This window comes from Aythya marila (assembly GCF_965140915.1).
Source record: "Aythya marila genome assembly, chromosome: 1".
NCBI classification, from domain to species: domain Eukaryota; kingdom Metazoa; phylum Chordata; class Aves; order Anseriformes; family Anatidae; genus Aythya; species Aythya marila.
The window spans coordinates 103,989,844-104,017,331 of NC_139042.1; the positions used below are offsets into that span (position 1 = coordinate 103,989,844).

The 27,488-nt window shown below is 44.4% G+C and overlaps 1 protein-coding gene across 3 annotated transcripts in view; it reads left to right on the forward strand.

The window, feature by feature from the left end:
• Positions 1-26,463, forward strand: part of EVA1C (eva-1 homolog C) — a 34,300-nt gene extending 7,837 nt beyond the window's left edge. For 2 of the 3 annotated variants that reach the window (XM_082754795.1, XM_082754796.1), the window contains exons 2-8: positions 5,587-5,783; positions 8,956-9,079; positions 11,684-11,836; positions 20,903-21,046; positions 23,749-23,829; positions 24,750-24,839; positions 25,926-26,463. In XM_082754795.1, coding sequence (XP_082610921.1) covers positions 5,587-5,783; positions 8,956-9,079; positions 11,684-11,836; positions 20,903-21,046; positions 23,749-23,829; positions 24,750-24,839; positions 25,926-26,311 — 1,175 coding nt within the window. In that variant the 3' untranslated portion in view covers positions 26,312-26,463. The remainder of the gene's footprint in view (positions 1-5,586; positions 5,784-8,955; positions 9,080-11,683; positions 11,837-20,902; positions 21,047-23,748; positions 23,830-24,749; positions 24,840-25,925) is intronic. The other variant, XM_082754797.1, reaches the window with a different exon arrangement.
• The last annotated feature ends 1,025 nt before the right edge of the window (positions 26,464-27,488 follow it).

Below are 27,488 nucleotides of genomic sequence, written 5' to 3' on the forward strand. Positions count from 1 at the left end.
GAGTGGAAAAAGGCTCACTGAAAAAAACAAGCGAGGGAAATTGAGTCAAACAGTGACTCTGCAAGAAAGCATGTATTAAGCAAGTGTGGATTTTCATGTGTATCTCTTGAGTGAAGCTGGTAAGAACAGTAAGTAGAATAATCAATACTTCTGCCTGAGGATATTTCTAATTGATAAAAGCCTGTAAGACCACACCTTTCCGGGGTGACTCAAGCAGTATGCTTACATGGCACCTGATGTACAAGAAAGAATAAAATGCTGTGGCAAGAAACACAGTGGTTTAATTTTAGAAATAATGTATTTCATGCATAACATTTTGCATTCTGTCGTGACTGCTAGCTCTCAAGTAGAGCTACCACAGAAAGAGCTTGCATACAGCCAAGGTAAGAGACGAAAGGGAATTACAAGAAGCAGATCCCTGCCCTGCCTCTGTGAACAGAGGCAGCCAGGCACTGTCAGATCCGCACACAGAGCAGGGCTCTGAAAGCAGTGATTATGCAGTAACCCTGAACAGCACTGTCTGTGGTGTGGTTAGTTGCCTCTAAAGACCAACAGAGAATGTGGCAGAGGGGAGTGGGCATGAAACTTCGGGGGTTAATTTTCCTTCAACACTTCCTTCGCAAACCAGTGGAGAACATACTGCCGGAGAAATACTGCAGCTGGATCGTAAATACCAATAAATGTCAGACTGATGCTTCTGAGGGGGTTTGTAGTAGAGTTTATCAGCAGTTCTGTTATCGCTGCATGAAATCTCTTCCCTCAAACTCGTTAGTCTTGCTTGTGTATTTTTAATGCCTGTTGGCACAATTCTTCAGAAAGCGGCGGGAGATGATGTAGATGCACTGAATGGATTAGCCTTCTGGGACTCCCACAGCAATGTGTGTGCTATTTCAATCTATTTTGATCTGAAATGGATTTAAATGTCTTTAAAACAAGCTAGCAAATCATTGCGCTAATTAAGCTAGATAGCACTGTGCACAGCAACCAGTATTTCTGACTCTGTGTATAAAGGCCTGATTCTGAGCAGCCTTGTAGGCTGTGTGATACCCAGCTTCAGCCTCCAAAAATATTACAAAGCAAAGCTGCTCTCTTGCCAGAAGGACATTACATCAGTCAACGCTGAGCTTGTATTTAATAAATGCTAAGCAATAAGAATCAGAGCTCAAAATGTTGTTCTTCTTGATGCTTCACGTGGTGAGATTCATGCTGGCACAAGTGGGGAGGGCAGAATAAACACATTTCTACAGCCTAATGCTGAAAAAGGGCCTTAAGGCCTTGTGTGAACGACCCCCACCCTAAGGGATGAATTCCATATAACGTAGTACCCCATGCTGTCTTGTGCCATGCACTGGAGACATAGAGCGTCTCTTGGCTGGCCATTTGCAGGCTTTTTGGTACTCATAGTTCCTTCAACTGAGATTTTTTAAATTTCCATTTTTACAGTGGTCTGAAGTAGGGGAAAAAATCTTTCTGGATTTTCTTACCTTCAGGTTCATGGTAATAACTACCATGATTGTTATTATCCAAAGCAATAATAGCAAGAGCAAATGTTGGGTGTAGAACTACAGCTTTTTAAGAGCTCTGTTTTACACAAAGAGGTATCTATTTACAACGTTAACTCTCCCAGGCCAGTTAATTTTGTCTGTCGTTGTCATTACAGTTTATCAGTTCTCCTTTGCAACCAGAAGTCATCAATAAGGCTTAAAGCTTTGTTCAGCTGCTCAGTCTCAGTGTTTTGTGTGTTTTCCTGGGGCTATGTTTTTTAGTTGAAGTTCTTTGTCAACACAGTTGATGCTGTGACTAATTTGGCTAATTCTGCAAGAAAGGATTACGCTTGGATCGCGCATTGGTATTTTGAGTCTCAGTAAGAAGTTACAATGAATGAGGAGTCTGGGTTAGGCAGACGGTTGAGTGGGATGATACCTTTTGGCCTTCAAATCAATAGGACGTATGATTCAGGCTTAACTTCTGAGCCAGTCTGTAATGTCTTTGAGATGATTTTGTATGCAGAGCACCCCGTACATCGCTTATGAATGTGTCTTGGGTAAATGGGAAAGCTCCTAGCGAGGCTTTCACACAGAGGCACAGAGATGCTATTGGGACACTGCTGCATTGCCAAGTTATTCTAATTTAGCCAAATCTCACAGCCGCTGACATTTTCTCAAAAGTATCATATTGTTTTAAAGAAGTCACATTTATTATTTTTTTGAAAAACAAAACAAAAGAGGAAGTCTGTAGTCTTCCTTGCTGCAGAATGAAGCTTGAAAAAGTGATTCCAATAGCTACCTCCCATCCCCCATGCTACCCAGCGAGCAAAGAGAAAGGACCCAACATTATGCTTAAAACACAATCCTGCTGTTGGGTTTGGATGGTGACACAACTGGGAACTCCTTTCAGCCTCTGAGAGAGCATCATTTTCTCGCCCAGCCCAGTCTTCCAGGTGGGCTCAGGGCAGGCAGGGCCCAGGGTCATGGGAGAGGGCTGGCATCAGGAGAGGAAAAAGGCTGGAGACGTTCAGGGAAGAAACCAGAGGAAGCTGTGATTTGGGTCAGAGCCCCTGCCCAGCGTGGGCTGCCTGGGCTGCACTACTCTTCGCAAAGGGCTAGCTGCTCAACCTGTGTGTATAGCAATAAAAAATGCAGGTTTACACGGTCTGCCATGTGAGACAGGCAGTTCAGATACTAGTACGTCACCACTTCTCTTATCAGAGGGCAGCAGCCAATTTCCATTACTATTTTTGTCTTTTATTGTGTGCAAATACGTAAGGATTTTAGTGTCAGCTTTAAAATGCCACTCAGAAGGCCAGGGAGCACGATGTCTTATTTTCACCAGTCCATCTGACGCTACTTTTACGAGTGAGCCGTATTGCTTGTACAGAACCTGAGCAAGTTTTTTAAGATGGCTTTTTTTTTTTTTTTTTTTTTTTTTTTAAGAATTGAATAGTTGCAATTGTTGGAGAAAGGTGCTTAGGTACCGCATTAGGAATTTGCAGGATCAAAGTAGCAGTTAAGATGCCAGGGAACTCGTCCAAATCACAACATAGCTGATATTCTGTGGGGAATACCGGGCTGTTCTGTATACAGCGCTCTTGGCTCCACGTAACTTAAAACCCGCAGAATTGAAATGATTACAAATATCAGGCTAAATCTTTCAAGGTGTTGAGTGCCCACAGCTCACGTTGGGCTGAGCACTCTTTTACACTGTGGCCCTTTATGCCGTGAAAGTAATGCAAAAAGCACTCAGAGGCAGCAAATGCCACTGGAAGCCCCCTTTCAGCATCAGACCTAAGCAAAGGAGCTTGGGTGCCCATTCTCCCGGCAATAGGCAGCACCTCTCAGGAGCAGGCTGGCAGAGGAGTGGCTCTGGCAGGAAGGCTCAGTGAGTTGTGAGCTCAGTTACACAAAAAATGTAGGGGGCGGATTCTGCTTTTTTCTTTTTTTTATTTTTTTAACCTGTGAGAAGCTGCAGGGATATCTGCAGGGCTTGAGATCTGAGCTGCAAGTACAGGGTATGAAACTCTCTCCATCCTGCAGGCAGTGCCAGCGCTCAGATCGAATTCAATGAGGTGAGGAACTCCCCTACGTCCTCGCTGTGCTGGCAGATGCATCCAGTGACTCCTGTCCCCTCTTGGCCTGTACTTGGGGAATGTCAGACTCGGTAGTGGACTAGGCTTCTCCTTTCCCCAAACTTCACAACTGGTAATGAGCTGAATTTTCCTATCCAGCTGCTGCAGCTGGAAAAAATACCAGAGAACTAGATTATTTTATTTTCAAATCATTTACTTGGAATACTTAGGTTTCTATTCAAAGCATTTTTTAATTGCTCTTCTATTTTGAAGGCTTAAAAAGGGCAACGGGTGTGAAAATGAAATGACATGAACAAACTCCTATTTTCTCTGAGAGAACTAATTTTTTAGGTACAACGTAAATGTATTCTGTTCTATATCATTCTATTTATGATTCAGCCATAAAAAGGGACATTTTTTCCTACTTAATAGTAATAATATTGTCACAACAGTGGAGTTATGCCAGGCTTCTGAGGAGATGATGCTTGTGTTGCCTTTAAGTAGACCAATAACATGTTTGGAAAAGAGGCGAAGATAAGGAAGACATGATTCATGGTTTTGGAAATTAGGAAGATCCTTATGTAATCATTGTCTCAGTTTTAAAACTTGTACAAGTCTTTTTTTATAACAAATAAATCAACAGAAGCCTTTAGTTCTTTTTCAGTACTTCATAGTTTGTTGTTTGGGTGATTCCGTTGTTGGTTGGTTTGGGGTAGGCTTTTTGTTTGTTTGTTTTTTCTTTTTTTTGTTGAATCTGGGTGAACTTGGTGTTACAGAAGTTGGCTATTGATTTTAGACAGAATTATACAGAATTTAGAGAATGTATAAAATAAAGAAACCATTCGACTCTAGTTATTATCTGCATGTTAATGAAAAGTTTGGCTAATAGTGAAAGAGTTAGGTAAAAGATTTGCTTTGATTGTAGTGTATTGGGTTTGGGTCTAATTTCCATGTGTTTATGGCTGAAGGATGGGGAAGGATAATGCTTCATTTGTAGGCTGGTATTTTGTGTCCTGTCCTTTACCCACAAACATTCTCTGCTTAAAGACAGATTTCAATCAAGTGTGACTGAGTGGTAAAAATATCAAAGCTTCAAAGTATAGGTGAGGAAAGTCTTTGAATTAAATTTCCCCTAGCAGTTTCACATCACAATGGCCAATTTGTAATGGTCAAAGCTAGCAGCCTGCATGTTCCCCTGCAAGTTTTCCGTGGGAGAACAGAGAAAAGGGCAGCAGGACATGAATTTTATAAATATTTGTGGTGATAACAGAAATCTTGGCTTAAGAGGCAATACCCGATGAAATACAAATCATAAACCCAGCTTTCATTAGCTGTTTCATTAGCTGCTGATGATACTGCTTATGAGAAGATGCAAACGGATGGTACAGGTGGACAGCTGCATACAGACTCTCCCTCTCCTGTTAACACTGACAGACTCGCTAGTAAATAGAAAATTCTGCATGTGGTACTGTTGGGTCTCTGTCCAGCAGCTCCACATCTCCACATCCAGAAGGTATGGACCACCTTTCCTCTCAGTTGCCCTGACACCTGGTTCAGTAGCCCATGCAGGGTCATTTCCATTGCCACTTGTGCACGACACAGCTGCTGGGGAGCCCAGAAATGTGAAAAAGTTTAAGCCAAGATGTAAGGAAAACCTTAGCTGGCTCGAATGAAGGGTCTAGGCCACAAAACCAAGCCACAGTCCTTCCTCCTTCTGCAAACATGCCCTAAAATTGTTATTAACCACGACGGCCAAGGGCCTGAGCCCATTTCTTGTCTGTGAAGTGGCATCTCCAACACCGTGCAGCTCTGGGTCACCGCCACCCGACCTGCCGTGCCCCAGACCAGAGCGTTACTGGCACTTAAAGGCTGAACCATTCGCAGCCCCGTGTGCTGTGGCAGTGGGCCATAAATTTAACCTTGACTACAATGCCCTTTCCAGAGACTGATCGTGGTATTCTTATTATCTAATGAGTTTGTCATTTCCTGTGCTAGTTGTAACACAGCTGAATATTTTCTAGGTTACCTAACCAAACTTCTGCAAAATCATACCGCCTATGCCTGCGACGGGGAGCATTTGAGTCTGCACTGTCCTCGGCATTCGACAATAAGCATTCAGTCAGCATTTTACGGGCAAGACTACCAAATGTGTGGCACACAGCAGCCTGAAGCCAGGATGACAGAACCCATAAACTGTGTGGCACCCACCTCCCTGCAGGTATCGCATAAAGCTGTGTAGATTTCCTTCTGAGCCTTGCTTTGAAAACCCCGTTCCCAATGTTCCCTAAAATAACCAATTCCCTTCTAATCAAGGACTTGTCATGACTCAGCAGGCCAGCCTTCATCCATCACACAGGCCCTCCTTATTCCCAGCAGAGGATACAATCAGTTCACACATCGGGGTTACAAATGCACTGAATGAGATAAGCATGGAACAAGCCAAACTCCTACCACGAGGCTATCTTCACTGACTGAAAAGGCCCCATGAGTTAAGCAACAGGGCCTAAGCACTTCTGTGGCTGTCTACATTTCCATAAATACATGATTTGTATCAGGAATATCCTATAGCTTGTTTCCCGAGCCCACTTGAGTGTAGGTTAAAATTATTTAGGTTTCATAAATTATTGCTTTCTGCCATGGTGACTTTTTCAACAAGGCTTAGAAGGCCTGGCTTCCACTGCTGTCAAAGGCTTGTTTCATCACAGTGAAAATTACAGTGTTAGGCCCAATTCACTAAATCATTGGAAAATGGGTTGTCAGTGGAATCTAAATATGTTCTGTCAGTGAAGCTGTTGTAAATGCTTCACAGAAGCTTTGATGAAGCTGGCAACATTAGTGCTTGTAGCTGACACATGGCTTTTTGTCAACAGGGAACGTCTGTTTCCCCCACTAGTGAGCTGAAGAGTTTTACAGAGTGGTTTGGCAGTAATATCCTCTCTCTAGAAACAATATTAGGCCACAATTTCTGAGTGTGGCTCATCCATGCTGTATTGCAGCTTCTAAAGACATTCCAGCCATGACCTATAGGCCATGTGAAAGTACAGCCCTCCTCTAAAATCGGTAGACCAGATGCATCCTTGAGGTCATTTTACTGACTATAGTGAAGAGATACCAAGGATTATTTGGGGTCTGTGAGTCTTGAGTGCCTTTGTGAGGTCTCCTTGGGCAGTTTTTTTCCCTTGAGTATAATAAACAGCATGGAGTAACAGTTGTATAAACCATCATCATCATTCAGGCACTGTCACTGATCAAAGACACGAAAGCATTTTGACAAGACCACAAACGTGAGAGATACAAATGCTCTGCATCTCAGGGAGTTCCAGCTCTGTCAAGGAGAAGAGACACATCCTGTAAACTGATTTCTTAGAAAAGAGCACCAGTGATCTCATCCTTCCTCCCCTTCCCTCTGGAAACACATCTGCAGTCTGCATCATCAGGCATGATGCTGCCCTGCAGCCAAGAGGAAGCATAACAGGCATTTTATACAGTGACCTCCTATTAAAAGGATCACTGCAAAGTTTGATCTGTCCTGAGATATTAATAGCCCCGGGCTGTCTCATTACGATTATCATTGTTTGCTTTCGTGGTTGCGTGCTTTTGCACAGCAACATGATAGAAAGTCTGACTGCTCTTTGCATTAAGAGAAAACACAAACAGATGCACAGGAGATGATTCAGCTCAGGTACAAACAGAAGGTGACTCAGTAGGGGACATCCATCTCCCCTTACTGAAGTTGTAACTCTATTTCACTGGCCTGTTCTAGAGCATTCCCAGTTACGGATGAGTTATTTGCATGACTTGCAACTTTTTAAAAGAAGAATTGAGCAACAAAATTGTCCACTGTGCTTTTCCTTCCCTTATAAACTTTTTAGTGTGCACTTAATGCTCAAAAAGTGTTGGATGAAAGTCTCCTTCTACCCAGGGGAACAAAAAGACAAGAGTGTTATGGGATCACTGCATTGTGCTGCCAATGTGTATCATTTCTGCTTGGGAAGGATGGCTTCCAGGGATGACAGGAGAGATTCAGCCACTGCCAACTATCTGAGCCTGGAAACAAGAGTGCAGCTTGTGCTAATCACAGTGGTAAATTTGTGATCTGGCCTCTTGATATGACTCAGACCCCTTCCGATGAGAAACAAGGCAAAAATTTCCATAGATTTTCTGGGAAGTACCTAAAATGATCAGAGAATAATGTATTGCAGTTACACCTGCTAAGAGCTGTGTGACCTAGAGATGATGCCCTCCTTACTGCAATCCGCTGGGATTTTAAACATCAAGAATCATGGGTACAACAACACAGGCTGCACAAAAACAGTCTACAGACAGCCTGCTCTGAGCAAGGCTCTGAAGGTGGATAAGAATTTATTAAGTACACTGCTGAATTTAAACTGTTTTTTTTCAGATGCTTTGATGTGTGACTGGATTAAAGCTGGACAGAGTCATTTGGGGCAATGTCTTCATATTTTGTAACTATCACAATCATTGCTACAGCTCCAAAAGCACTGGTGAGGCAGGAACAATAGTGCAAGCATTAGAAGTACTCTGTCCTTTAGCTGGACTTGGAGGAGGTCCACGTGACCCTCTGTGTGTAATGCTGGTGACCTTCCTATTGTCCTTCGGCTGCTACTCCCAGTAAAGCAGAACAGTAAGAACCACGGTATATTTCTGGGAAAATAAATCTGGTGTAGATATAGCTTTAAAACAGCATTAAAAAAAAAAAAAAAAAAAAAAAAGAGAGAGAGAGAAAAAAAAACAACAGGTACCAACTAATAGGTTTAGGATAGAAAGGCGTATCTGTCCTGTCTTTCCAAATCAATTTTGAAACTGAATCAAGTGGCAAGTCAGGTAAATAGGCAACTAAGCCACTCATTAGACCTCTTTCAAATAAAGGTATTGCAGAGCATGGTCAGGTAAACTTAAGGAGATCGAGATGAAATGGTTAAAAAGGCATCTTTCTGAGTTACCGTACTTCGGTTGGACATCACATTCCCATAAATGCTATCGGGAAGATGTGCCCGAAGTGCTAGAGGCTGAGCATGCACTGAGGGCTCTGAGCAGGGTCCCAGGCACTGCTGAGGCCGTGGTGGCACGCAGTAAGGCCTGGCTGACTGGTGGGGGGCAGAGGGAAAAGCAACAAGCAACAGTGAATCAGTAACATCCTAAATTGCCACAGACATCGCTGCTATGCGTGTGTTACCAAAAACTTGGCCGTGGCTCAAAGCGGAGAGGCGGCCTAAATCCAGTGATCCAGATGTTTTATGTGTTTATGGCCCAAAAGCTGTGAAAGGATGGTTTGTCTGCTGTATAGAACAAAGTACAGCTAAGTGTTGTCGTTGCTTTGTAGCTTCATATCTTGTTTTCAAGACTATCCTTTTTGCCCGTTGTTCTAGAAAGTACTGGATGAATGCCAAAACCTGAGATCCTGCCAACTCCTTGTCAATAGTCGGGTTTTCGGACCTGATCTATGTCCAGGGACCACTAAATTCCTCCTTGTCTCCTTTAAATGCAAACCTAGTAAGTAATCCACACCAGGAAAAGGTGTTTTTGTGTGTTTCATTGTTTGTTTTGCTTAGAATGCCGCTGCACAAGGCTTTGCATAAATCCATGTTAAGTTTTACGTCTCTTAGATTAATAACAAGTTGTTTTTTCTACTTTACTTCAGCCTGCCATTGTGCTTACAACTCCACTGTGCTTGCTGCCAATGTAATGACCAGCATAATTTGTCAGAATCAGTTGTCAGACACCAGACTCGAAAGGAAAAATGTCTTGGAAAATATTTTTAAAGCCATGTCTTATTAGAAATACAGAGCTGAACAGCAAAAACAGATGTTTGGGTTAAGGATCCAAATGATGAAGCTATCGTAACAAGTAGTATTAAAAATGCTTAAAAAGTAGGACCAAAGCTTTCAAAGATCCTCGGTTTACTACCTACTGTTTATAAAATAATGACTGGAGGATACACTTGCATGGTTAATTTTATAGCAGGATTACCTGTGTCCTAAACAGGTAATTGACATTTGTATGGAAAAGGGACAAATCCTGCCTCAAACAGAATGACCTTTGCAAACACAAGAAGAGCATCAGAAAAATTAAGACAGTCACAATGAGGTTTCTTTTTTTTTTTTTTTTTTTCCAATTGTCTTTTCTTGTTGCTATTATGTATGAGAAAAAGCCCCAGCTGCCCAGGGGCTCAGCTTTTCCTGGCAGCTCATCTCCAGTCTGGCTGAAATGGGTCCCAAAGCAAATACTTGAAAGAATCTTAGAGTTCACATTTTTAATATATTACAATTACTGCATTATTCACAGTAGATTTGTATACTGTAGCTGTACCAGTTCTCATTAGAAACCTCCTTTTACTAATTGAAAGTGGACTGGGTTCCTCTTTGCTACTTTTAAAATACTTTTTTCCACTAGAAGTGAGTTAAAATGAATGCCTGATATTCTCTGTGACCCAAATATTACAAAAGCTAGTCCAAAGTGTATTTAACAGCAAGTGCTGCCTTCAGAATTGAAGCAGAGTCCAGGTCCAGTGTAAATTACATGATTTATTGGACGGGAAATTTATGTTTGTAGGTAAGATAACAACATTGTTACACTTGGCTATGGGAAGCATCCTTACTCAGGAAATCATTTGAGCATAATTTAAGCATATGTTACAATCTCCTCACCTTCAGGTGGGCACTTAAGTAATTGCCCAAATCCCTCAGTTTTTCATCTATTTAGGAATGTTGCATTTCCTGCTGTTGCTGAGGTCTCTGTTGTGTTTTTACCCTGTGCCACTCGCAGGTTTGTTCTGTAGCCTCCCCAGCAATCCCAAAGCACGGCTGAACAGAGCTTTAGGCTGTCAGCCCTTGGGTCAGAGCTGCTCTTTTCTTGGCCTGATCCCCACGGGCGTACACTATGGCAGGTGTTTCTGCAGAAGCAACAACCTGCAGCAGGTTTACTATTCTTAAAAAAAAATTCTTTTTTTGACTTCAACTTGTGAGTGACAAAGAGTTCAAATGGAATAAACTGGATTATTACCAAGAGAATTAACCCTTTTTCAAAAGTCTGTTCTGTCCTAAACAAAATAATCTTTCCTTTGCTGAATAGATAGGAGTTTTTCCCTGCCTGGTTCCCCTAGCCCTGACACCCACACTCTGCTCCAGCAACACCTCTCAGTAACAATAAGATTTCCCTTTGCTCCTGCTTAGCTCAGGAACCTCCTTTCCTGTTTTCACATTTCTGAAAGACAGCAAAATGGAGCAGAACCAACCCTTCTCCCCGGCCCCATCTGCACAAAAGGATGGTTGGCCATGACCCTACCCAGGCCAGGAAGACCTGAGCAGTGAAATGCCGCAAGCAGAGAGGTTGCTCAGGCCAACTGGGGACCCCTTTGGCCAGATGGCAGACTCCAGCCAGATCCCAAGGTGGGATCAGCTGCCCTGCCCAAAAGGCCACCTCACTGCTTCCCTACACCATGTGGGGAGAGCCACCAGCCCGCCTGTGCCTCCTGAGAAAGGGAGGGGGATGTTTTTCTCGGGCTCCTGTCCATGTGTCTTTGTCAGCCAAACTTTCAAAGCAGCCCTTGCCAGGTCGGGGAAACCCACTGACCATGGTGGAGAGGTGAAAATGCAGCCGAGGCCTGGCTTGGCACACGCAGGCCGTGCCCAGGGGCTGTGCTGTGGCACCAGGCGATGCCAGCCAGCCAGCCCCGTGACTGGTGAGCGGCCTCAGCACTCCATCAGGCATTGGGATAGGCACAGAAAGTGACGTTGACCTTCAGGGGCACGAAAGGAAGGGATGAGGTTTCTCCTACTGAACAGTAGTGGAAAGCAGGCCAGGAAATCAGGCGGGAATGGGGGTGGCTGTTCCACCGGGAGAGGAGGTTGGCAAAAGTTAGTATTTTCATTCATTGTTAAAAGGAGCTGGAGGCTCTAGATACTCATAAGGGAACAATTTAGTTGGAGGAAGCACTCTGCTTTGCTATTGGCTTTGCCTCTGGGTGTAATCGTGCCGCATATCACTGACAGCACAACTTGCAGAAAAGCTGTTTTCTGTCATGCTGCTATTTGCTACGAGCAGTCCAGCTGAGAAAGTTGCCTCACGCTACCGTATTGTTATTTGCTTCTATTTTAGCTGAATACAAAACCAAATCGGCCTGTGAAAACCAGGAACTGAAGCTCCACTGTCAGGAGTCCAAGTTCCTCATGATCTACTCTGCCATCTACGGCAGGCGGGCACACGAAGAGAGCATCTGCTCGGCCGAGGCGGAGCGCGTCCCCCCGTTCGGTATGTGACCATGCTCTGAACAGACCCTCCAAGAGGCTGCACAGGGAATTGAGGGCACAGGCGGGGAGAAAACTGCAGGCATGAGAGCATTGGCATCTTGGAAGTGCCGGTGATTGAAACGTGAGAGATTATTTCTGGAACTCAAACAAATTGCCTAGCACAAGGGAGAAATGAGTAAGAAATGTAAGCAAAGTAATAACCCTTGATGTAGTTAATCAGTTCTTAATATGATTAACATCAAAAATTATTTCTGTTGGCTCTCTTGAGCTTAAGTGACTGTATTAAACAGCAGCTGCTGGCCTCTCATCTTCCTCCAGCTTCTGATAATGATCAAGCAACCCGAGTGGCCCAACACCTTATCTCACAGCTACCTTCCACTTTGGTTTCTGCTTCCACTGTCTTTACTTTCCCTTAAATGCAGCCAGTCAGGATGAGGTCCACAGATCAGGGACCGTTGCTTTAGATGCTGTTGTTTGACCAGACTCCAAGACTGTAGTAGCATGCTAATAAATCAGATGTGTCTGGGACTTCTCTTTGGCACCAAGTCCAGCAGGCAGGAAATGTCCTGTGTATGTAGCACTGAGCTCTTATCCCCCCAAGCAGGACGAATGCATGCAGGCTGCCTCCTGGGGCTGCTCTCTGCCCAGAATTGTGATGGAGAGCTGGTGAGAGGATGCTGTTGGACAGGCCAGAAAAGTGCAGGACTCGTACATACCACCACAGAGCACTGTGTTACAGTGTCAGAAATGTTCCCTGCTGATGATGATTTGCTAGTACAAGTGCATCCCAAAGAAGAGAATATTAATGATGCTCGATTAGTAATTAATATATAGCCAATATAGCAATGTTGATAGAATTTTAATATCACTTTTGTCACGGTCTATGAACACTGTCAGACTCACACCATTCCCTTTCAAAAATGTGAAAGAACCCAAAACATCACAAGTAGTTTATGGTCTTCATCAGTAACTTGTCATCGACTTCAGTGTGTAGTCTCAGCTGGTGTATGACTGGTGACTCAATTTTTATCATTAAGTATTTATACTTTTATATAAATTTATAGTAGCACATGGTTATGAGGGTGATTGATGTTTGTATGAATGTGTTCAATGGTTGACAGCGAAAGCGTGAAGGTAAATTTGCATGCTGTAGAGAAGGCCAGCACAAGATCTGTGTGTTGTTCACATCCCTTCATACCACACAGGGAAGGACTTACATGACTGACACCAGTCCTGTCTGTGCAGAGCCTGAACTTTACTTACTTCTGAGAAACGTGCTACAAGTGAAATCTATAAGAAGCATTTCTGAACATCAAGAAGAGATCAATAATTAGTCTTAAAAGCCATTTGTCTGCAAGCCAATGTTTCAATTTAGTTTTATAGGTATTAAAAATGTATTGGCTGAAAATTGTATTCTGTTCTTTTACAAGAATTTATTTAAAATCACCAAATCTGTGTTTCATATTAGCTGTCCTGTCTGATCCTTCACTGGGGCTTTAGCTCTAGATATCTGTTCTACAAAGGAAACATTTCAGCAGGTTTCTGAAGGATCCATACATCCTCCATGATGATGGTTTTGACTCAAAGCAGAGAAGAGAGAGCTCAGTTGATGGAGAAAGGCTGCTACCGTACTTATTTCTCGCACTTCATTCACCTCTGGGAATTGCTCACTTGTCTATGGTGTCAGTCCTTACAGTTCACAGATCATACTACTACAAATCCTTTCTATATAAAGTTTCCCCATGTAAGTAGATGAAGAGTTTGCAACAATGACAAATTCTGTGCTGTCACTGCCTGCATATAAGCAACTCCTGGCTGTTGCTGTTCTTGTGCTATGCAAAGAAACCTAAAACAGAGGTAATAGGAGAGAGCATAAAAGCTGAGACAAACACAAGGTAGATCTGTAGAAGGTAGATCTTTATGTGGGTTTCCCATTACTTAATGAAAGTAGCTGGCCTCTTGCTCCATGCTGCCAGTAACCCCTTGCAGTGAGCATAATTTTCAAAAGCACTTATGTGGCTTGGGGAGATAGATTCAGTTATCACAAGGGACTGAGCACTTAGGAGCCAAATCCAATTGACTCCAGTTCTATCCATCTGGAGCTTAAATCTTATTAATGTGGTATCTGAAGCACGATACAGATGTCAGTGGGTGCATAATAAGACTTTTTAAGTGCTTGGATACCCTTCTCTCAGAGAAAGCAATAATAAACTGAGTGTCAGCATGATTTTAATGATTTGAGACAATTTAGAAAACATTTCTACTGCTCTTCATTCCAGAGTCAGAGCCCATGTACCTGTATATGTTTGCACCAAAAGCTAAGTCTGCTTCATCTCACATCCATGTTGTTTCTACACGTTTGTTCATCCTGGGCTAAAGACAGTGCTCAATCCTTTCCATTTCTTTCATGGCATTATAGGGAAGCTGTTTTGTTGTTGTTGTTGTTGTTGTTGTTGTTGTTGTTGTTTTGTTTTGTTTTAGTACTATGCAGAATAGAAGTTGTCTGTAGCTTCTCATGACATGCGTAGGAAATCTCTGCTGAGTTCAGTTTTGCATCAAGGCATACTGGATGTGGTCCTGCTAGGAGGACTGGATATCAAATTAATTAGATACGCACATGCAATATAGCTGGTAAGCAGTTACTGACAAGCAGCAGCTTTGAACTGAGACAGATGTATTCTGAATTATCACTTTTCTTTGAACAATCTATCAAACCAGCTGACAGATTTCCAGAGCTATGCTTCAAAGGCAACACAGGAAGATGTATAATGTCTTTAGCATAAAGGCATTTCTCCATGTAGTAAATAGAGTATATAAATCCATCACTGTTATTGATGACATCTGTGTAGCCTCAGAGCACTTGTGGGATTGTGAGCCTCAGCTCAGCATTCAGCATGACTGCCTCCCCCTGGGACATGTTTTCCGAGCCAGTTCAATAATCTAACTCAGGTGCCATTGCTGGTACAGAGGAGGAAGACGAGCAATGTGGCCGTGGTGCCTCCCCTGCTAGGTAAAGACCTGGCAGAAAGGTTTTCTTCTGGTCTGTTTGGGTTTTGCTTACCCTTGGTGGTGGAACAGCTTTAGCATGAGCCTATGCCAACAGAAAAGCCTACACAGGATGGGATGTGGGAGACAGACACAAGTCCCTGTTCTCCTTCAGACAAAGAGAGCACGTGAAATACTGAGTACAAAAAACTCTCTAATGTGCACTGCAGCCAATACAACGGCACCACTTCAGTCCCAGGACTGATACCTAATTATATGTGTGACTTCCACCTTTTGTTTCCAAATGTCTTCTACTTTTGTTAAAATTGTCCAGAAACAAAAAGCTGCACTTAGAATGACTCATCTTGCTCAATGCAGGTTTGGGGAGGGGAAGATTAATCAAAAAAAGATGGTATTTCCAGGTAAGATCAGTAAAAAATATTTTTCCTGTTTTTTCTCCTTCACCATCAAACCGAAGGAGGACTTTTTTACATATTTTACATGTTCTCCAACTTGGCATCAGGACCATTCATTCCTGTGAGTGGACACAGTTGCCCCCTTCAAAGGACAGCACATAAAGTCTTGTCTCCAAGTATTTTAGGGTATTTTGCCTTCAGGAAAAGTTCCTTCTGCAAAGTAAGCTCTTGCCAAAAGTAGGAGAATTCATTGAAGCTCGGGGGTTTATTTCCATTATAAGATCTCTGGATCTTTGCAGGAAAATCAAGGACTTCAGGCAGTGTCCTGCTTCTGCAGCTGTTCAGTGACTGGCACTGTTAGGACTCCACAGGATTTGGAGAAAGTAACTTCCGCGTTATGCTAAGATTATCAAAAAGCTCACAAGAAAACTGAGATTTGTTTTGGTTACAGTTCTGCTTAGCAGGATCTATTGTGCCCAGCAGGTCTCCAGCAAAGCAGGAGCCTGTAGCAGTCGGTTCCTCTTCTGATATGCTCTCTCTTTTACATTTGTGCTAACATGTGTATGAGGAAAGAGAAAACTTATTGGCCAAAGGAAGCTAAAGAGTTGTGCCAAAACAGGTTGCCATAGAGAATATGAAGAAGGTTCAGGCCAACAAACACTTCCCAAATCATAAATTACTCTTGTTAATACATGAAAGTACTTGAAAGGAGGCTTGGTAGTAGGCAACCTCTAGCTGCAACTTGCAAGCTAGAACACCAAAACGTAATTCCCAGAAATCTTACCTGGATGTGCACTGGCTGGTCAGGTACGTGCTTCCACAAGTGGTAGTGACCAGCAGAGCCCAAGAGTGCCCATCTGCACTGCTGGAAGGTAGGGTCCTTTCCAGCACAACTCTCTTTAACCTGTTTCCATTCCGGGGAGAGTGAAGGGGTGCGTGTGAGTGCGTGTGTGTGTGTGAAGAATTCAGGCACTCCCATCACGGCTGTCACCATGGCATGACTTACCCTGGGGCTGGATTTTGTCTAATCCCCTCTTCCCGCTGAAATGATATTCAGGTAATAAGAAGGGGTGTTAGGAAGGAAAGAGAGACTTCCAAAATCCTGTAGATGCCTTCCAGCCCAGCACGGTATCACAATGTCATTATCACAGAGGGAGAGAGAGAAGTTCTTGTATAACAATGTTTTGTGATATTGTGATATTTTATTTTATTTTTTGTATCAGTGTTTTGGAATTCAATGGGCCTGCATCTGTTACTCACCAACAGTGACTGAAAAGCTTGTGGCTCCTTCCCATACCAGGGGGTGTATGTTCCTCCTAGTGTGAGCCAGTCCCTCGTAAAAGTCTCTTGAGAGCAGCTGTAAGTGAAGTAAGGGTACAAACAACTGAAGTCAGATCTGGAAGCACTTACGCACTGATGGTGTGGGTGGGGTAGATGCAGAGGCACGATTCTGTAGCAACACCAGGGCTCAGGGACGTGGAGAAGCTTCACATCTTCCCTTGCAGCTTCTGCCACTGCTGCCTCATCACTTTGGGTGTGGGAGACAACAGCCAGCCGAACCTTAGGGGTGCAAAGGTGGGGACAAAATTGCTCGATTTTGCTTCCACCACAAAATGTCTTCACCCAGCTCTGTCTGCGTGCAGACATCAGACATGAGAAGATCCTTGTCCGTGTCATCCTTGATAAACTGGGAAAAGCAGGAGGTGTTTTGGCCTCAAAAGAAGCCATTCCTCCCCTTGGCCCCAGCAACAATTGTCAAGACAAAGCTTCCCTAGAAAGAAAGCAGCAGCAGGAGAAGAAGCAATTGTTGGAGTGAAATAAAAAAAGATCAGTCACCAGGTAACTTTCTGCTGAGGTGACTGGGGAAGGTCACATTTTGCTGAGCAGCTGTTTGGAGGTGCTTAAAGCATGCTCAGACACACAGCACTTCATCCACCAATGTTTCCCTTACCAGCAGTTGAGGGGTTTTCTTGCGTATAGGTTCTTCTAGCTTAGATTTTTGAGCTGTTGGGAAAAGTGTGCTTGGCATTCAAGTTCAGAGTACGATAAGGAGGTGAATTGTGCAAACCCAGTGCTGTGAGCGGTTGAGCAGTAGCAGTTTGGTCCCTGCTGCCACCCGAGGAGCAGGGAGCTCCCCTTGTGCCTTCTCCTCAGTATTGGTGCTGGCAGATAGATCCCTCGCCCCGAGCCTAGGCGGGATGGCTGTGGGGTTTTTGCACCAGATGCTCACAGGCTGAATTCCAAACTCCGAGCTACTCGTAAGGAAATCCAAGAGCCTCGCAGCAGGCACAGGAGGTACAGGTGGCAAGGAATGGCCTGTTCTGACAGTAAGTGGTGTTGTTAGCATATCGTGCCGCCTTGTTTGCTGACAGAACGTGGACCTGGGATATAAAGGTATCAGCAACGCTTTTCCTAAGTGTTTTTGCTAGAACCAGCAGTGCAAATGGCCCTTCTCTGATGCGCAGGCAGGACCCTGTACGCCATGCCCTTGCATAAATTACCATGTTATTATGGAAACTTTCTTTAGGAGCTTGCAGCCCTGCTTGCTCCGGAACTCCATGGTTTCCCCTTGTCAGTTCTTATCCCCGGAGCTGATGGTTGGGCTCCACAAAGCACAAGCCGTGCTGATGCAGTAGTGTGAAATCTTTGCTTTCAGTCGATTCTAAAAGCAAGCTCCTTATTCTTTTTGCTGGTAGGCGTAGCCCACAAAACATAAAGCCCTGCAGGCCAGCAGTTTGGGATGAAAGCAGCTGGGCCCTAGCGTCGAAGCGAAAAACTGTGGTGGGGCTCCTCCTTTGGGTGCCCCAGCCCTTCAGCAGCACGTTACTTTGCGTGTAACGTGGATCTGCGTTCGAGACACATCCCTCTTGTGCTCTGGGAGCGGTGACGTGGGAGAAGACAGCCGTCAGTGGTGTTGGGAGCGGGTGTGCCAGGCCGGGGCTGCCAGCGCTTGGCACAAAAGGGCCAGCCCTGGCTACTCCATCACCTGCAGCTCTTGTGTGGCAGGATGCAAAGAAAGGGAGGGGAAGCTCTTACGGCCTGAATGGAGAGAAGCTTTGAGCAACCAGAAGACAAATTGCTGCTCATTAAAGCCTGCGTGATTTATGGCACGTCATTTGCATGCCAAAACTTTCCTAAACAAAGCTAATTAGGGAGCTGAAAGAGCCTTTCCTCTCCAAACAAGGCTTTCTGCTCCAACTGTTAAATAGCTGCAGTCGGATCTGATAGTGTCCTACTGTGCAAAGACCCTCTCCTCGGTGCCCGTATCTCCATGCCACCCATAGAAGCATTTCAAAGGATCCTCCAGCACTGGTGGTAAGAAACAGGCAACTCCAGCGGCAAGGCATGAAGAATTGAGCGTTTTCCCAGCCGTCCATCGCTGCTTTTTCTGCCACTGCTGGTGGATGTCACCAGCCTTCTAGCGTGCTGGGAAAGTGCTTCTCAAGAGGCCGTTTGTTTTAAACAGATGGTACCAATTTAGCAGGGCCCATAAATGTACGCTGAGTTCAAACATCGCTTCGATGTTCAGGAAGAAGACAGAAGACATGTTTATGTTCGCCTCCTGATTTGTGATTTCTTCAGGACCGCTGACTGCTGATTCAGGACTGGCTGCTCACTCATGGACTCAGAATTAATTTATTAATTAAATTAAGTATGGAGTGAATCGCCTCCTCGCTCAGACGCTGCAGTAAGGTGTTTGACCAGAAGGGTCCCTAGCAGGGAGGTAGCAATGGCACAGACAAACCAGACAGAAAGAAACTGAACAATTTTTGACCGCATCACTAAAGGCCAAAATTTTCCTGAACCACAGATAGCTGTTAAATAGTGTTACAGTTGTAAATTGCTGGTTTTGTTGTTGTAGTTATGGTTCTTTCCAGTTAACGTTTGTGCTGTTCTGCAGAAGCAAGCCAGCCTTGGTCTCCATTCACACACCTGTGACACCAGCCAAGCCTTGGAAAGTTCTCCAAAACCCGGCCTGCCAAGATCCTGTGGGCACATGACGGCTGGCTCGTCTGGTGGAGGAGCCAAATCCAACACGAATATAGGTGATAAGGAGCTATTAACTCCCAGAGAAACAAGAGCAAACATCTACCAAAGGCAAAGTGAAACATGTACTCACTGTAGCACTGAATTTGTAGAAAACCATCAGCATAACAGCCGGCTGTGAGTAGCTCGAAGGGCATTATGTAGAAAACACAAGTCAGCTTGCCAGACTGCTGTTGTGCTCCCAATCCATTCAGCAGTTGGACCTGGTGATCCTGAGGCTCTTTTCCAACCTGGATGACTCTGTGATTTATGAATCATCTGATAGTTCCTCCTGATATTCTTCAGTTGTTTTCGTACTTGCCAAAATACGCTACTTAGCTGCCTAAAAATGTCCACCTGGATATATCCTTAGTTAGCTGAGATCTCCAGAGGGACTAGAGCAGCAGACTTATTTAAGCAGAGATATCCATTATTTTAAATCAGCCTTCCCCACCTGCCCAGCAGACTCCTAGGACACCCAGGCCTTAGGTTTTCAGGTCTCCAGAAAGACAAAGCTGCTCTCCCCCAAATCTGTCTTGAAAGCTAACCCCCCGGGCCCTTCACCAAACATACAAATCAGCCCAAGGAAGACTTAGAATAAGAAATACCAGCCATCCGTAGAGGCTGACCAGATGGGTGAGGTAACGCTGACTGGAAGTGGGCAGCTTCAGAAAATTATTGCCTCCCCCAAAACCTGTGCCTTCTGCACACTTTCTGTTTTGAAACAGACACAGGTATTTTTTTGCTTGATGTATTAGGGTTTAGCACATGTGGATACTGAGAATTCAGTCGCATTTAGAGACATGCCTTCTTTTCTTTAAAGCAAGTTTTTAAAAGGTTGCTCCATCCACGGCTCTCCATTGGTAGGGAGAAGCTGGGCAGCGAGGGCCCTCTGCACACACACAACGTGTCATTAGGCACGAGCACCGTGCAGTGGAGGTGCCTTTGAAGTCACTTTAGGCATGTGGACTTGGCTTGTGGTAGCAGCCCGACTGGAACAGCATGGCATTTGGTGCGGCAGGAAAAGTCAGGGGTCTGCCCAGTTAAACATCGAGCCCGGCCTGACCTCTTGGCCGTGGCGGAATGGCTCCCAGCAGCACCGGGCTGAGCAGGTTGTCAGCTACCTTCATACACCGAACATCACTGTTGTGGTGCACAAAAATTGATCTCACCTAGCTGGAATTGAAACTGGGCACCTGGTCAAACCATTGTGATAACCCAGGGAGACAGAGAGAGAGACCTACAAACAGGATTGGATCTCCTTTTATTTGCAAGCTCTTCTTAAGGTGAACCAGGTGGAGAGCTGTTTGTGGGTGCTTGGTTCTTCCAGGCCGTGATGAAGGGAACATAAATGACATCCAGCACAGCACCTCGTTTGTAGGTTGACATGGATCTTGCTGCAACCTTAGGACGCACCTGGAAGCCAGCAGGAGGCAGTTAGCTTGCTGCAAGTTCACATTTTCTTTGCGTGCTGAACTTCCTTGCATTCACAAATCCTGATGCCTAATTCTGAAATCCCATTTAGGCAAACATAGCTGTCCGAAACTGAGAGCAGATTTGTGTGTCTTGTTGTGCCCATAGCAGCTATTACTTCTGATCACACTGCTGGTGTATATTTATGGCATGTATTTTTCTTTCAGATTGTTTGTCTTACACGGCGTTGGAAGTTTTATCGAAAAGGTGTTACGGGAAACAGAGGTGCAAAATTATTGTCACTAGCCAGGATTTTGGAAGTCCGTGCCTACCTGGAGTGACAAAATACCTTAATGTCAGCTATGCATGTGGTAAGAGCACAATGGTTTTAAAGCCTTTATTTTGTTTGCAAAGCAAAGCAATGCCAAACAATGCACACATATGGAGACACAAACACACACACGGGCTTCTGAAATCTACCCTTCCTTAACACAGTAATTTTGTGACATGGCTATACCCAAAATATGTGAACAATCCCATGGGTAGAGCTGCACCCAGTGTAAACTTTGCCGTTAAGTTGTTGTGTTTTTTCTTTTTTTCCCTGTAAAAATGCATTTTATAATAAAATATTAAGTATGTATTATAATATCTCAAGAAATGCTATCAAAATAAGATTCTGTTCTGCAGAATTCACCTGCAATGGAGCTAGGAAAAATAATCTGCTGTTGCCTGCCATGGGTCCAGGTACAGCAGTGCTGTGTACAGAGCCCAGTCCTGAAACCTGAGTCACACGAGCACACCTCCAGCCTCCGGCCTTGCAGAGGGATTTCCTTTCTCATGGGCAAGGTCTCACTAAAATAAAGGTTTGAGGTTATAGTTCCCTTGCAGGACTGAAGCCTACTTCAGCTCAGACGAGAAGGAAGAGTTTTTCATTTTCTTTATTGTAGCCTGATATATTTACATCATGTGGAAGCAGAGTTCCCTATAGTTCTTCTTCTCCAAAGCAAAGGCCATGGGACAGCAAAGTGTAGTACAAATGAAAGCAAGGAAAAAAAAATGACTGCAGGACTTCAGCGCAGTGCCTTGTGTGGGTGTTGCATACTTTTAGGAATGTCTTTCTTTAACTGTGGGCTTGAACAAATATCCTCAGCCTCTGCTGGCTAGTCGTGAGGTGAGTTGTGACCCTCAGCAGTGGCTGTATATCACGCCCCTGCACCAATCAGGGGATGTGCGAAATCTTTTTCACCGAGTTACTGCTCTGCTTCTGGGACATGCTTTTGGGAACAGCAGTGTGGGGCTGATCACTGTGTACCTGAGGATCAGGGGAAACAGAGCCCAGCTGTCTCCTTGCTGGTATGAGGGAATTTCTTTTGTGGTCTCCTGATGTAGCTGTGAGGTGAGGGGCACCACAGGGACTCTCCTTGTGTTGTTGAGGAGAGCTGGGGACCTGCCTTCATGCTAACACATAACGTTGTTGTGCAGTTGTCTTCATGCCGTAGTAACTTTATGAATGAGTTAATGGGATCCTGTTTAATTAAAGATAGTTGTAACAGATTGCACTCTCTCACGCATCCATGTGCTGGAAGAGAAGTGTGTGTTTGTTTGCAGTGAGGTTACGTGTTCTGCTTTGTAGGGAAGTGGTTTTGCAATAGGATAACATGGATACCAAATACCGCTCGTGTGTGCTGCTGGCACACCTCGAAGACTTTTTCTTCTGCCAGATCCTCCTGAGCTGTGCAGTCTAAAGCATTAGGCAGTGGTTTGCAGGTCTAATTGTTCTATAGATCATCTAGGGAAGAGGCTGGCTGTAGTCCAGAGTGACATTTTACAGTTAACTCCTACTGGTAAAAGGAGAGGCTGGTCTCTCACAGTGCCGGTGCCTCAGTGACCTCCCTCAGCATCACCTCGTGACCCCCCCCAGCATCACACTCACCCAGCATCGGCCACGTGGAGGCTCAGAGAAAGAGGCTACAGCGTGGGGATGCTGCAAAGTGTAGGCAGGGGATGCCTGCACCTCATTTTCTGCCTTCCAGGTCAAACTCTACTCCTAGGAGCCAGGCCTGCGAACGCAGCGCGCAGGCTGAAAGAAGGCAAACCGACCCCGTCGGCTGACAAAAATACTCTGCTGCTGGAAAACAGTTACGAGTTACGGCGGTATACAAGCCAAAATAGAAATTAGCTCATTCGGCCCTATCGCTGTTGGCTTTCTGTTGCAAACAGGAGCAAAAAGTCCCAAAAAATTCCCTCATCGGGAAAGGAAACAGATATGACTTGGAGCCCACACACAGAAGAGTGCTGCTCAGAAAGAAGTGCTATTTTTAGTTGTTTTTGCAAATGAAAACTATGCTGAGCCCCAAGCCTCGGTCTCCTCTGTTCCATTTAACTCTCTTTAACACTGTTTATTGGCAAATCTTTGTGTATAGCATAGAGGTGAGCTTCATACTTGAAATTTCTTTCTATTTTTTTTTCTCCTGCAAATCAATCATTCTGCCTTCACACAATACAGGGAGCAGGTGCCAAGACCTGAGTACCTGAAGGGCCCATTCATCCCACACACAGTACATGAGCTCTCAACGTCTGCACGCTGTGCCTTCTTTTAGCAATTTTACTTATTTTAAGAAGTATGTGAAAACTTCTCAAGGGAAAAAAAAATAAATGCCACGAGAAATGGCATACCCAGAGCCCTGCCAGCTCATCCCGAGCACCTTCCACTCTGGGACCACTTTGCAGAGCACTTCACATGAGACTTAAAACAGGCAAAGCCTGAGGTGCCACCAACAGAAACCCAATTAATGTTCGACATAAACACTCCTTTCCTGAGCAGGTGACCGAGCCCTGGCACAGGCTGCCCAGAGAGCTGTGGGGGCTCCTCCTTGGGGGTCTTCAGAAGCCACCTGGGCATGGTCCTGGGCAGCCTGCTGTAGGAGGCCCTGCTTGGGCAGGGGTTGGACCAGGTTGGACCTCCAGAGGTCCCTGCCACTCCCAGCCATGCTGTGATTCTGCAATGGGATTAGTAGTTAACCAGAGATCTGTTTTCCAAAGCTGACAGTGCACCGTTTGCCTTTCTTTCCAGTTCCTAAATTCATCCTCACAGCTGTCAACCCCCTGGTCAACGACAACAAGTCTTCCGTGAAGCTGAACGACGGTGAGCATGGTAATTAAAAAGCTAATAATCGTTTACTCCTCTCCTTTGTCTTTGGCTGCAGTAGGACAGCAGAGGTGGGTGTGAGGGAGGGGACAGGAGGAGCGCTGCTGGGACAGCATCTGCCCTCCTGGCTGGGACAGGATGGGGCCAGCACGGCCACGGCTTGGCTGCCACAGCAATAGAGGGAAGGTTCTGCTGTCCTCTGTATGTTCCTTACACTATTTCTGCTGCCCACTGTATGTTCCTTACACCATTTCCAAGGAACTGTGAAGCTTTGCTTCAGTCAGCCTATGTGTCATGCCAAGCAGGGGCTGAGACATGCTGAACTTTGACTGACAGGGATGTGGATACCCGGCAGTCCATAAACAGTGCACTGCTTTCTAACTTTGACTGAAAGATGGGAAGAGTAAAAGTGCAAGTGCAGTTGGTTCGTGGTGAAGGGTCTTTTAAAAATTACACCAACACCTGCTCCTCCTATATGAAAATAGAATGAACGATGTGGCTAGTTCGTTATGAATGTTGCACATTCACTACCATCACTAACTGCAGTGCCCTGCAGCAACTGGGCTAAAAAGTCCACTGGACAGGTGTGAAACTTAATGAAGTAAATTATTTCAGAAAGCCTAATGGGAACAGGCAAGGGGTTTCACTTGATAGTAGATCCTTTTTTAAAATAATTTTGCTATTTTCTATATACTCAATATTTTCAATACCTTAATTATTTGCTGTTTATATTTGATTTCAATATTTGTTTTATTAAATCGTCAACCATCATGTGGTCTAACGTTCTGCAAGGTTCCTATGGCACAGCGCTGTCCTGCCTGTGTTTTAGTCAGACTCATTGGTACAAATGTCATAAGAAGAATGTCACTTTAGTGGCTTCGTCATCTACAACGTGACTGAGTTTGCTTTACCTCCTCTTGTTGCAGGTATTGACATTGATCCAAAGGAATCCAGGCTTCCAAAGAAAGATGGCACTATTGTTAGCAACTCCTTGGCTACATTTGCATACATTAGAGGTAGGAAAAAGAGACAGATTGGTTCATTATTAGATTGTGGCATTTTGGAAGGAGTAAGGAAGGGGAGGATCACCTCAGAAGGTCGCAGCTGGAAATCCCGTATTTATAGTAACAGTATTGTTGCAATATACTCGCAGTCTTGTGGATGGGACAATCACAGCACAATTGACATTTGTGGAATATTTTCCATCTCGAAGGATCCAAACTCTTTTTGGGACTGCAGCCAAGATTTTTTTTTAATGAACGTTTTCAATGGGGGCTGTTGGTTGTTCAGTATTTTTGAAAACCTGGTCCCCGATCTGGGACCAGCGCTGGAGACATCCATTTTTGGAAATGTTGGTTTACATGCATGGAAGGATCATCGAGGAGCAACAAATAAATAAAAAAATCGTCCCAGCCATCGCCACTATGAGCCGTGGCAGGTTTGTGACTTCGCAACACTAAGGCAAATTGTGCTGAGGCCAGATCTGTGAGCACCAGATCTCTAACACCACAGGAAAAGTCCCATGAATTTTGGAAGTGAGCAAGGGGCTGGCATTAAGAAGCAACTTTAAGGCTTCAGCTAAGGTTTTGGCTCTTCTAGAAAAACAGCAGGAGCCATGCAGCGGTCGAGTTGCTGCCTCCCTTGCTGCTATACTGGGACGTGATCTCAGCCTGTACCGGGAATCACAATGCTCCCTACCAGTCCGGGCTGAAGATGCTGCTGTGGTTCCTCGGAGCAGGGAGTTGCTCTTCCCATGCCCTCTGTTAGTGAGAGTAAGACCCATTTTGGCAGGGCAGCTGGAAAAAAATGGTATGCTTCTGGTAGGTGGTTAAGAATGCTAACAAAGTGGTGGGATAATGTTGTTATTTTGTGATGTTTTCAAGAGTCCAGGATTTTTGCACAGTAATCTGAAGAAGCAGAGACAGCACCATTCAGTTCCCCAGTGCAGGGCGTTTTGGGTGCAGGGCACAGCAAGCTCTCCCCACATCCCCTGCCCACAAACACCCACATAATGCAGGACTCTGGAAATGACAGCTGGCTTTTTTGTAGATAGACTTTGGCAGAGTGTGTGAAGTGTTTAAGCACTGGATTTCTAATTTCAGATCACCCAGAAAGAGCTGCTCTACTGTTTGTGTCCAGCGTTTGTGTGGGATTAATCCTCACGCTCTGTGCCTTGGTGATCCGCGTGTCCTGCTCTAAAGACTTCAAGAAATTGCAAGGAAAGAGAGAGCACCTGGTGCCAGAAAGTGACGGAGCAGACGAGAACAGTGAGAACGAGGAGGAGGACGACTCCTCTGAGTCGGAGCTTCAGGATGAACTGGCAGAACTTTACAGACCTCCTTACTCAGGTTATAACTCAGCAGAAGCAGCGGATCTGGCTGAACGGATCGAGCGCAGGGAACAGATCATGCAGGAAATTTGGATGAACAGTGGTTTGGATATGACACCACCTAGAAATATGAATACATTTTATATTAATGAACAATAAATGGCTTATTTTGGATGACACCCTAGCCTTTTTTTTTTTTTTTTTTTTTGAAAAAGAAATGTACCTTCTGTGAAGGAACATTTGTATCAGTACATATAATTATTTGTAAAGTAAGAAGAAATATATGCAATAAAAACAGAGCTTCAAACCCTTGACTGTCTATAAATCATTCTGTGGAAAAACACTTTTATAAAGTCTCATAGTTTTGGATTATATTATAGATTGCTTTTCACTGTATTTTTGGGCTCAATTGCCATATGCGGGTTATGAAATATTTAAAAAGGAGAACAATATTTGAGAAGCGTAACGTGGAGAAAAGCCTTCTGCTTTAAGACATAGCACTTGTAACCAGTTAGTGTCTTGCAGCCCATAAATTAAATGAGAATGTGTTCAGCTGATGAGAAATGTATTATTAACAGAGGCAGCAGGACAGAGCAAAATTAAACACAGGTGCTTGAAGCTTGAACCTGCAGATTCATTATAACACATGGGGGGTGTGAAAAAACAAGCATACCTCCCCCCAACATCTGTTCAACCACCCGAATGATCTCCCACACCCAACACATTTTCTTCTCAAATAAAATTTTGGTGAACCCAAAACCGTACCACGAAATGCTGCAAGTGTAGTAGGTACATGTGCTTGAATGAACATCCACTGAAATTTTTTTATATTAAGGACCTACTTTGTAAGTGGAGCACTGTGTTAATAGTGCTAATACCACAGCATATTTTATAACCTTGATTTAAGATTATACTCACAGGATTTTTTTAAAGATCACTTGCAAGTCATCCAGACTGAAGAGGTTTGGCTTAGTGCAGTCAGACAGAAAATTAAACCCGAAATTTATCTAAGTTGAAAACATAACCTTCCTGCCTTTAAATAAAATGTCTCCAATATTTTAACTGCACTCCATAGGGAATTTCATGAACAATAGGAGGAAAAATGTCACTTCCTATTGGTAATACTTCATGAGTTCATTGTGCTTTCCCGCTCAGACACTGTGCTTCTGGGTAGCGCGAGGTAGCATGAAACGCTTGGAAAGAAAGAAGGGACAGGGCTCGTCATTTCCTACTGATACCAAGTCACATCTGAGCATGGGAAAACTTAAAAAGGAGGAAGGGACCTACTCGGATGACTAAGGCACAGTTGCGTGCTCAACTGGAAAAAATCTCAACA